We start from the raw sequence: 12,214 nt of genomic DNA, 5'->3' as shown, positions 1-12,214 counted from the left end.
CATTTTAGTAGTTTCACAACAGAACAGTTAAAGCAGGTACACCTCATAGATGCACCTTCCCCTTTCTTCCTTTTCCCATGTGCTGTTTCAGTAAATTTTAAATGCCTTCCATACCTGTGATTACTATTCTTTTCTTTCAGATCCAATAAGATTTTGAAATGTCCTTTATATTTGACTGGATTTACAGTGGCTTCAGTAGCGTACTGCAATTTTTAGGTAAGGTATCCACAATTCCATGCCGGTGTTCTAATTTACATTCATGGAAGGTTCTTTCTGTTTTTATTTTTACACAATTCTGGTTAAACAACTTCATTTAGGTCGATGCAGATTGACTGATATTTCTTAATTATTGATTCAGACATGCTAAAGGACATACAGTACATCTAAAACACTTGCAGTCCTGTTCTCTGTCTCAGCATCCTAGATAATGATCTCTCGTTACAGTATTAAAATACATGAAAAACAAAACTAATACTTTGACCCATTTGCAAAATGTTACTTTTAATCTATGTTGGGTTTTGGGTCTGTCACAAAGAATAGAATCTGGCCTCTACTTTGTTTTAGCATAAAAATACTTATCTCTCCACAGAAAACCCCAATCTCTTCCATTACTAATCTTGATCTATACCCACCAACAGTCCACCTTGTTAGTCCACATTGCTGATTTAATTTTTCTTTACATTTTGATGTGGCATGCCAGTTATTTTTTCCCCCAAAATATCTTCTCCCTTTTACCCCCTGTATTCAGATTGTTGGGTTAGTAAATAAGCTTGCTCCTGGTAATTGTAATAAAGTGAGTCACAAACATGCAAAACTGTTACAATATCATGAGAGATATTATTCCCTACCTTTATTTTGTGAGAAACAAGGTGCTGGTAAACCAATTGAGGCAGGAGTATCTCAAATGGTGAGTTGTGACCCTCCAAGGGGTCATGTCCAAATTAGAGGCAGTTGACCATTTTTAAAAACATGGGTGGGTTTGCAGAGACACAATTTGAGTGTTCTCAAAACTCACTCTGGTCTTTGGTACCTGCTTGCCTGTGTAAGCCTGCAATGTTTGAGAATCCATGTGATACACAGGTAAATAAAAGCAATATCTCAAATTTTACCCCAATGAAATAATTTTATTTATGTGCCGGGGGTGCATAAATTCATTTATCATTTTAGGCCTTATGGTTGTAATGCATGTTTTGACTTGGTTGACAGTAGATCCCTGGAATTAAAGGGTGGGGTGAAGGTAAAGTACATTATTTTATTCCACTCACTAGCCAAAAGAGAATACATGGAACAATTGAAAGGATGAAATAGTTTGGCTCTATCCCAAGGCCTTTGGCACATAGTAAGCCAAATTTGCTTTTGGTTTACTGCGATGAGGGAAGATTATTTTATTTATTTATTATGTTTATATGCCACCCATTTCACAGTTTAAATTCTAAGAGCACATAGTGCTATACAAAATGCCTAGGTTTCATCAAAATGGTTTTTTATGCCATTCTGATGATAGTTAAGAAAATTAATTCCTGTTCATCAAATAGTCTCTTTCTTTTTCAGGATTATATAAGAAAACAGGTAAACTAGTATTCCTTGGATTGGATAATGCTGGAAAAACTACTCTCTTGCACATGCTTAAAGATGACAGACTGGGACAACATGTCCCCACATTACATCCCAGTAAGTCAATGTTTCTGTTTTAGTTTTAATGTATACTTAGCACTGCTTCAAAACTGAGATGTGCATTCTTAACTTTTATGCCACCAAAAAGCTTATGGGGAAGGGTATGAATTATAATGAGTAGTGGCAGTTTCCAAAATTCTTTGTTGATGAGGCGCTTAGAGGATGCACATCTGTCTTAGTGGTAAGGTGGTAAGGTTTATATTCTCCACTCCAGGCAACTTCAGTATTCATTCATTCATTAAACTAACAACTGCTGGCTCAGTAGGGAAGATATGTCAAAGGCAAGATGTCAAAGAAGCTTGAAAAGAACTGAACTCAAAACATGAATAAAGTTATTTGCCATAGTAATGAGGATCAGAATGATTCCATTGCTAATGTCTTTATAATCCAGAGGAGAACTCTAGCATAGCATAGCATAGCATAGCATAGCATAGCATAGCATAGCATAGCATAGCATAGCATAGCATAGCATAGCATAGCATAGCATAGCAGCACAGCACAGCACAGCACAGCACAGCACAGCACAGCACAGCACAGGTTTATTTGGCCAAGTGTGATTAGACACACAATTTGTTGCCAGTGCAGAAGCTCTCAATGTACATGTAAACCCACAGAATCATCATCATCATCATCATCATCATCATCATCATCATCATCATCATCATCATTCCAATAAGAGGGATGTAGCAAAGAAGATAATAAGGATAAATAATTATATTATAGCCATACTACATGGATAAATATACATAGACATTATTAGACAGCAGTGTGAGAATTAGGTGTTCATCAGAGTGATGGCACAAGAAAAAAACTGTCCCTGGGTCTACTTGTTTTGGCATGCAGTGCCCTGTAGCGCTGTCCCAAGGGGAGGAATTGAAACAGTTTATGTCCAGGATGTGAGGGGGTCTGTAGATATCATCTCAGCCCTCCTTCTCGTCCACGCAATATACAGGTCTTTTATGGAAATTATAATTCAAAGAAATCTCCTGCATCTACAGAAGACAAATTCAATATTACCTAGTTTTCTACTGTGCCACAAACTTCAATGTACCTTGCTCCCTTCTACTTTTCTAATGTGTCCTGTAAAAAAACTATGTTATATAAAAAGCAGTCATAGCCAGATGGGCTGTGGGAAACAAACAACATCTATAATGCGCCAATCAGAGTTTTACAAACTGTATGCAAGCTTTCAAGTTCTTATGACTTGAAAAAGGAATTAAATGTCAAAAATGTGATTGATTGTGCAACTCAGTCTATACAGGTTATCATATACAGTATCAAATTTTTGGAATACAGAGTTTGACATTTTATGAAGAATGTTGGCTCTAATGAGCCTGGGGGAATCAGTTATGAAAATTATCTTACAAAAGTAGAAAGAAAGTAAAACTTAGATATTAAACAATAAAGTCAAGTTATGTATTTTCTGTTAAATCTTTGAAACATCTTTAAACTGTAAGNCATTTTAGTAGTTTCACAACAGAACAGTTAAAGCAGGTACACCTCATAGATGCACCTTCCCCTTTCTTCCTTTTCCCATGTGCTGTTTCAGTAAATTTTAAATGCCTTCCATACCTGTGATTACTATTCTTTTCTTTCAGATCCAATAAGATTTTGAAATGTCCTTTATATTTGACTGGATTTACAGTGGCTTCAGTAGTGTACTGCAATTTTTAGGTAAGGTATCCACAATTCCATGCCGATGTTCTAATTTACATTCATGGAAGGTTCTTTCTGTTTTTATTTTTACACAATTCTGGATAAACAACTTCATTTAGGTCGATGCAGATTGACTGATATTTCTTAATTATTGATTCAGACATGCTAAAGGACATACAGTACATATAAAACACTTGCAATCCTGTTCTCTGTCTCAGCATCCTAAATAATGATCTCTCGTTACAGTATTAAAATACATGAAAAACAAAACTAATACTTTGACCCATTTGCAAAATGTTACTTTTAATCTATGTTGGGTTTTGGGTCTGTCACAAAGAATAGAATCTGGCCTCTACTTTGTTTTAGCATAAAAATACTTATCTCTCCACAGAAAACCCCAATCTCTTCCATTACTAATCTTGATCTATACCCATCAACAGTCCACCTTGTTAGTCCACATTGCTGATTTAATTTTTCTTTACATTTTGATGTGGCATGCCAGTTATTTTTTTCCCCAAAATATCTTCTCGCTTTTACCCCCTGTATTCAGATTGTTGGGTTAGTAAATAAGCTTGTTCCTGGTAATTGTAATAAAGTGAGTCACAAACATGCAAAACTGTTACAATATCATGAGGGATATTATTCCCTACCTTTATTTTGTGAGAAACAAGGTGCTGGTAAACCAATTGAGGCAGGAGTATCTCAAATGGTGAGTTGTGACCCTCCAAGGGGTCATGTCCAAATTAGAGGCAGTTGACCATTTTTAAAAACATAGGTGGGTTTGCAGAGACACAATTTGAGTGTTCTCAAAACTCACTCTGGTCTTTGGTCCCTGCTTGCCTGTGTAAGCCTGCAATGTTTGAGAATCCATGTGATACAAAGGTAAATAAAAGCAATATCTCAAATTTTACCCCAATGAAATAATTTTATTTATGTGCCGGGGGTGCATAAATTCATTTATCATTTTAGGCCTTATGGTTGTAATGCATGTTTTGACTTGGTTGACAGTAGATCCCTGGAATTAAAGGGTGGGGTGAAGGTAAAGTACATTATTTTATTCCACTCACTAGCCAAAAGAGAATACGGTACATGGAACAATTGAAAGGATGAAATAGTTTGGCTCTATCCCAAGGCCTTTGGCACATAGTAAGCCAAATTTGCTTTTGGTTTACTGCGATGAGGGAAGATTATTTTATTTATTTATTATGTTTATATGCCACCCATTTCACAGTTATAGCAACTACGCTGCTTCCTTTGCATTTAAATTCTAAGAGCACATAGTGCTATACAAAATGCCTAGGTTTCATCAAAATGGTTTTTTATGCCATTCTGATGATAGTTAAGAAAATTAATTCCTGTTCATCAAATAGTCTCATTCTTTTTCAGGATTATATAAGAAAACAGGTAAACTAGTATTCCTTGGATTGGATAATGCTGGAAAAACTACTCTCTTGCACATGCTTAAAGATGACAGACTGGGACAACATGTCCCCACATTACATCCCAGTAAGTCAATGTTTCTGTTTTAGTTTTAATGTATACTTAGCACTGCTTCAAAACTGAGATGTGCATTCTTAACTTTTATGCCACCAAAAAGTTTATGGGGAAGGGTATGAATTATAATGAGTAGTGGCAGTTTCCAAAATTCTTTGTTGATGAGGCACTTAGAGGATGCACATCTGTCTTAGTGGTAAGGTGGTAAGGTTTATATTCTCCACTCCAGGCAACTTCAGTATTCATTCATTCATTAAACTAACAACTGCTGGCTCAGTAGGGAAGATATGTCAAAGGCAAGATGTCAAAGAAGCTTGAAAAGAACTGAACTCAAAACATGAATAAAGTTATTTGCCATAGTAATGAGGATCAGAATGATTCCATTACTAATGTCTTTATAATCCAGAGGAGAACTCTAGCACAGCATAGCATAGCATAGCATAGCATAGCATAGCATAGCATAGCATAGCATAGCATAGCATAGCATAGCATAGCATAGCATAGCATAGCATAGCATAGCATAGCAGCACAGCACAGCACAGCACAGCACAGCACAGCACAGCACAGGTTTATTTGGCCAAGTGTGATTAGACACACAATTTGTTGCCAGTGCAGAAGCTCTCAATGTACATGTAAACCCACAGAATCATCATCATCATCATCATCATCATCATCATCATCATCATCATCATCATCATCATCATCATCATCATCATCATCATCATCATCATCATTATTCCAATAAGAGGGATGTAGCAAAGAAGATAATAAGGATAAATAATTATATTATAGCCATACTACATGGATAAATATACATAGACATTATTAGACAGCAGTGTGAGAATTAGGTGTTCAGCAGAGTGATGGCACAAGAAAAAAACTGTCCTTGGGTCTACTTGTTTTGGCATGCAGTGCCCTGTAGCGCTGTCCCAAGGGGAGGAATTGAAACAGTTTATGTCCAGGATGTGAGGGGGTCTGTAGATATCATCTCAGCCCTCCTTCTCATCCACGCAATATACAGGTCTTTTATGGAAATTATAATTCAAAGAAATCTCCTGCATCTACAGAAGACAAATTCAATATTACCTAGTTTTCTACTGTGCCACAAACTTCAATGTACCTTGCTCCCTTCTACTTTTCTAATGTGTCCTGTAAAAAAACTATGTTATATAAAAAGCAGTCATAGCCAGATGGGCTGTGGGAAACAAACAAAATCTATAATGCGCCAATCAGAGTTTTACAAACTGTATGCAAGCTTTCAAGTTCTTATGACTTGAAAAAGGAATTAAATGTCAAAAATGTGATTGATTGTGCAACTCAGTCTATACAGGTTATCAGGGCTTTTTTTCTCGGAGAAAAGGTGGCGGAACTCAAACCTGGCCACGCCCTCATCAAACCCTAGGACCGCCCCTTTAGAGAACAGGAATGCAAGTAAAATTTGGGAGGGGCTATTTCCGGTGTGGGAGGGGCTATTTCCGGTGCGGCCGGCCCGGAAAAAGGTGCCGGAACGCGGTTCCGCCGCGTTCCGGCNCAGGTTATCATATACAGTATCAAATTTTTGGAATACAGAGTTTGACATTTTATGAAGAATGTTGGCTCTAATGAGCCTGGGGGAATCAGTTATGAAAATTATCTTACAAAAGTAGAAAGAAAGTAAAACTTAGATATTAAACAATAAAGTCAAGTTATGTATTTTCTGTTAAATCTTTGAAACATCTTTAAACTGTAAGGGGCTGTATTTTCATATGGTCTAGATTCAGTAACATATTAAGGAGTTAACCTTCCTCCCTCCCTCCCTCCCTCCCTCCCTTCTCTCTCCCTCCCTTCTCTCTCTCTCTCTCTCTCTCTCTCTCTCTCTCTTTCTTTTTCTTTCTTTTTCTTTCTTTCTTTCTTTCTTTCTTTCTCCCTTTCCCTTTCTCTTTCTATTGCTGATAATAAAAATTATTTTTATTTATGACAATTTCAAATACAAATTTTAAGTGTGAAAGAAATCAAATAGTTAGGATTTTATTAAACATTTGCTTCCACTTATATAAGCAATCAAAAATATCTTACAACAGTAAAAATGAACTGTATAAATATACAAACTGTAAATATGATATTACAGTCAAAATTAGTCAAACATTAAAAACTCGATGGAGTTGGAACAGTTATTTATTTTTTTCAATTTGTCCTAATTTGGCCCTATAATGACATAGGCCATTAACCAACCCAGTACTTAGCTGATTTCAGAAATTCAAGGGGAGGATTTACTGAAAGATGTTTCTTGTTTTTTTAAAAAAAATAATTTCATGTTTCTATAGCTTCGGAAGAGCTGACAATTGCTGGTATGACGTTTACAACTTTTGATCTAGGAGGACATGCTCAAGGTAAGAGAAGCAAACAGGCAGAATTCTCACTGCGGTATCTGAATGATGTTAGTTTAATCTTTTTTTTGATGTGCCCTAGGGTGATCATACTACAACTTTTTTCCAGTTCTGAAAATCTTTCTAATATTGTGAATATTTGATTTTAAATTTCTTGTGTAGACATCTTTCTGATGTTTTTTTTCTCATAATAAATGCACATACTAAGTCTAAGCCTTTGTATTCTTTGCATGGATGAAGGCAACTTAAATGTTGTATCATTGCACCTTCATTATTCTAACACTTTCAGCAATTCATTTTTATTTGTAATAATAACAAAGTATGATTACAATTATCTTATGGTTTTTAATAGGATAAAATTACGCCCACTGAAAAATGTGACTTATGACAGTTTTTCAGTTATGGCCTTTGCGACATCTCTATGATCATGTGATCAAAATTCAGCTGCTTGGCAACTGGTTCATATTTATGACCGTTGCAGCGTCCCAGGGTCATGTGATCATCTTTTGCTGCCTTCTGACAAGCAAAGTCAATGGGGAAGCCAGATTCGCTTAATAACCATATTACTAACTTATCAATGGCAGTGATTCACTTAACAACTGTGGCAAGAAAGGTCATAAAATGGAGCAAAGCTCACTTAACAAATGTCTCACTTAACAACAGAAATTTTGGACTTAATTGTGGTCATAAGTCAAGGACTACCTGTACTTACTGGACAGGTTTTTTTAAAAAATTCCACTTCAAAATATAATTTTGTCAAAGGCTCTTAATACTATATGCTAATTCTACAATAAATCCACAAGAAACTGTTTTTCTCAATGTAAATGATACGGTTTTCAGTTTCAAACCCAGTGCAAAAGAAAAAAAATATATTCACTTTCAAAAACCTTTTCACATACATAGTTCCCAATGCCTTTTTAAAAAGTTTATCCAACAGAATGAAATGGTACTGCTGGTAGTGCTCAATTTACATTTGTTTGTTTAATGACCGTTCAAAGTTACAACACTGAAAATGTCATATAACTGATCCTAGCACTTATGACCATCACCGCATCCCTAGGTTCACATGATCAATATTCGAAGTGCTTGACAGCAGGCATGTATTTACAATGGCTTCAGTCCTGGGGCCATGTGATTGCCAATTGTAACCTTCCCAGCTTGCTTCTAACAAGTAAAGTCAATGGGAGAAGCCAGCTTCACATAGCAACAGCAGTGAATTGCTTAACAACTATGGCAAAAAAGGTTGTAAAATCTGGTCTGGCTCGCTTAACAACCAACTTGCTTAGCAGTGAAAATTCTGGTCCCAATTATGGTCATAAGTCAAGGAGTACCTGTAACATCTATGAATACAGTAACAAGAGCCACCAGCAATTTTCTGTTGCACTCTCTTTATAACCCTTTTTATTAGCTCGCAGGGTTTGGAAAAACTATCTGCCTGCCATCAACGGCATTGTCTTTCTAGTGGACTGTGCGGATCATGAAAGATTGGCTGAATCTAAGGAAGAACTTGATGTGAGTTTATGTGTATTTAGCACTTACTAAAATACAGATTAAAAGCTCATCATTGTGATGACTGGGGGGGAAAGCAACAAAACTTTTACGATACAAAATTTGTGTGGATATCTGTTGTGTTGTTGCGGGAAAAACCAGTTACTATTATCCTTTACTTTTCCTTAAATCTGGGTTAGTAAAGTCGGAACTATCAAAAGTCACAGGCCAGGAGGTACACAATTTGCCCAATCAGAATTGTGTTCTTGGGTATGAAACTTCTCCTTATTAAAGAATGCATTTGATCAACAGAAGATGTTCAAGGCCCATAATGTATATTCTATGTCTAAACTTGACCATGTTTCTTATTTCATAGCATTACTGGAAAGTAATATGCACTGTGAGATCAAATTTTCATCTCTTTGTAAACCATTGTAGGAAAATATTGAAGAGCATTTTATGTTTCATAACATAAATAAATGGACTTTTTAAAAAAAAATCCTTCTCATTAAAATGAAGTGAATATTTCTGGAAAAAATATTAGTAATAGTTCATCCCAATCCCCAAATCTAACTAGTTATCTTCTCATAATTTTAATAGTTTCCATTCATTATCATATATAAGTCATGTTATAATCTGATTGGACTTAAAATGATATTAAATGACCACATGACCATATCATATGGGTCAGTGAATCTTCAACAGTTCTGGCTTAGAAAAACTGATGTTCATTCTTACAAATACATTTTTGGGGGGTCAGATTTACCCTGAATACAATCTTTGATGAATAAACTCTTATCTTAGCTTGATTGATACAATTTTAACATTTTAAGATAGGAATCCATTTTTGGGGCTTTGTTATATATCATATTTGATCCTCTTTTAATTTTATGAAGTAGAATCACATGGAAAAAGCCATTTTGTATACAGTGTATCTGACTCTTCCTGCTTATTTTAATGTTCAAGACATCTGGAAGTCAGTCAGTATAGATACTTTTGAATACCTATACTTCAGAAGGTCTTCAGAAGTTTGTCCTTGTGTTTGATGTCCTTCTATTTTATACTGGTTGTATGAAACCTAAAATATTGTAAATTTCTTCCATTCTTCATAGGCATTAATGACAGATGAAACTATTGCTAACGTGCCTATCCTAATTCTTGGGAACAAGATTGACAGACCAGAAGCCATCAGTGAAGAGAGGTTACGAGAAATGTTTGGTTTGTATGGCCAGACAACAGGAAAGGTATGTGCCTTTTTCCATAACGCTAAACTCTGGGATTTAGTGTCTTAGCCATATTTTTTTCTCATGTATTTCTGTACTCTGCTTTATTTCTAGCTTGTCCAACATTCTGTAACAATTCCATAGTTCTAATGCAGAGTTTAATAATATCTCAGGAATTCAGTTGTAGCAAGTTTGTTGGATTTTTATCTAATTCATTATCTAATTGTGTTATTTACAATAAAAGTAAATTTCTCCTTTTTTTTCCTTGTGAAACTATTGCCAGATACATATTGCCTACCTAGAAAGTAAACAGATACCTATAACCAAACTATTTTTGTCAGGAAATAGAATATAGAATATTCTTTAGTGGCCAAATGTGGTTGGACATTAGATAAAAAGAGCTACAAGAGTTAAAGGTGGTCAACACTATCAAATAGTACAGTTGGGCATTGTCTTCCTGTAAAGAAAACTCCATCAAGAATTCTTGACTGAATTTGCACCCTCTTTTTTTTTTCAGGGGAATGTCTCAGTGAAGGAATTGAACACTCGGCCCTTAGAAGTTTTCATGTGCAGTGTGTTAAAGAGACAAGGTTATGGGGAAGGATTTCGCTGGATGGCACAGTACATTGATTAATGCCAAATTCACATTACTATACACTATCCAAACCTGTTCATGTTCTGATCAATCAGTGTACATAACTTGAACTTAACAGACTTTGGTTACAAAAGCGTTGTTTTTTTTATTGTATCAATTGTGTTAAATTTTAAACGTAAAGACTGAAAACAGATTTTAAGCAAGTTTGTCAATTTGGATCTTGTAACATTAGTCTCTAGGCCTATCAAACCACCTTCTTTTTGAATTAACTTATATGTTGTCTGCAGTTCTCACCCATTTTTGTTTTTAGCTTTCCAACACAGTATGTTTTTTGAATGCACTTTTTAACAGCTCAACCTTACAGACTTGTTGGTCCTATTTAATGCTCATCATGTTAAATTTTTAGGTATTTTTTTCAGAACCAATTTTATAAATGTAAAGTGAATAACGACTTCTCAAAGGATAGTAATGAATAAGCTTTATGAATAATTGCATGATGCCTTACATTTTTCAATAATATACTTTCTTATGCAACGTCATGCAATAAAACTAAATCCCATTTCGTGGCATCTTTAATGGGGAAATGTTTCGTTTTAATGTGTCTTAACCTAGTAAATACGTTTTAAAATGTGAATCTGTGGGGTAGTTTTCTAAAATGCAGTATAATTTCTGTGTACTGTAGACTTTTTATATTATTTATTTGATTATCTTTATGCTGGGAATGAATCACACTAACGTTATCCATGCTTGTGGATGTAAATGTTCAGTCACTGTTTTTTACATTGTACAGAAAGAAGCACTACTGTATGGTCTCGTTGTGTAGTGCACTGTGTAGTGCTAGTGAGTGCCTGAGTGCAGCTTTTTAGAAAACCATTGGGTTGGTACCGCAAATACACATTTAGAAGCCTTGCTCCTGTGTGAATTATGTTACTGGATTGAGTACGGTGTAGCCTGCTATCTTCCCCACTGCTCTGAGCGTTGGTCTTTCTTGTCACAGCATTCACACAATATGTCAAAGGTTGCAAAAGGTGACTGCCGTTCAAATGGGATGGAGAACAGGTCAGTACTTTGTTGCCACCCTTGACTACAGAGATGGAATTTTATTTTTTTTATTTTCTTTTAACTACATATCTGTTAATAAACGGAGAATGGTCATTCAGAGAAGGAGCTGTGTATCAACTTCCTGGTTTTTTTTTTTATTTACCATTGCCACAAAGTTCCACATTTTGATTTAAAAAAAAAAACAACCACCAAAAATGGATTTAGGAAATGAAAAAAATACCCTTAGAGCAAGCAGTCAATCGTTCTAAGAATACCTAGTGTCCTTGCATGCAATTTCTTTCACTTGTGGAGCCAAGTGCTCAGATGGTCCAGGAAGCCCTCTATGGACGCTGTTTGAAACTGCTTTCCTTTCCTTCTCCCTTCAGTCACGATGCTGATTAAGATTCATATGCTAGATTTAAAAGTGAATGGAGAGAAGGCCTCACACACGGATTAGAGTCGTTAGACTGCTTTGTGTAAAGCCTTGGAGGTAGGGTTTTCGAAGGACTATAATTATTTTTATTATATATACTTATTATCAGGAAATAAGCTTTTCACTGATGCGTACCCCTATGCCTTTTCAGAAGAGCTGGAAATGAGAGCGTAAAGGACAAAGTTGATATGGTCACTTGTATCTTGCTGAGTTATAGTACAATGCAGTTAGTGCTCAATTTATG

The 12,214-nt window shown here is 35.6% G+C and overlaps 1 protein-coding gene across 3 annotated transcripts in view; it reads left to right on the top strand.

Annotated features, from left to right (window-relative positions):
• Positions 1-11,655, top strand: part of SAR1B (secretion associated Ras related GTPase 1B) — a 26,871-nt gene extending 15,216 nt beyond the window's left edge. For 2 of the 3 annotated variants that reach the window (XM_015824251.2, XM_015824259.2), the window contains exons 2-7: positions 141-216; positions 1,552-1,671; positions 7,128-7,193; positions 8,599-8,702; positions 9,791-9,922; positions 10,419-11,655. In XM_015824251.2, the coding sequence (XP_015679737.1) occupies positions 159-216; positions 1,552-1,671; positions 7,128-7,193; positions 8,599-8,702; positions 9,791-9,922; positions 10,419-10,535 (597 nt within the window). In that variant the 5' untranslated portion in view covers positions 141-158 and the 3' untranslated portion in view covers positions 10,536-11,655. Of the gene's footprint in view, positions 1-140; positions 217-1,551; positions 1,672-3,271; positions 3,349-4,716; positions 4,837-7,127; positions 7,194-8,598; positions 8,703-9,790; positions 9,923-10,418 lie in introns of those variants that run through there. The other variant, XM_015824243.2, reaches the window with a different exon arrangement.
• The last annotated feature ends 559 nt before the right edge of the window (positions 11,656-12,214 follow it).

The sequence above is a fragment of the Protobothrops mucrosquamatus genome, unplaced genomic scaffold, assembly GCF_001527695.2.
Source record: "Protobothrops mucrosquamatus isolate PMUCROS unplaced genomic scaffold, P.Mucros_1.0 scaffold_186, whole genome shotgun sequence".
In the NCBI taxonomy this organism is placed as follows: domain Eukaryota; kingdom Metazoa; phylum Chordata; class Lepidosauria; order Squamata; family Viperidae; genus Protobothrops; species Protobothrops mucrosquamatus.
Note: the sequence above shows the minus strand (reverse complement) of the source record. Positions and strands in the feature narration are given on the sequence as shown.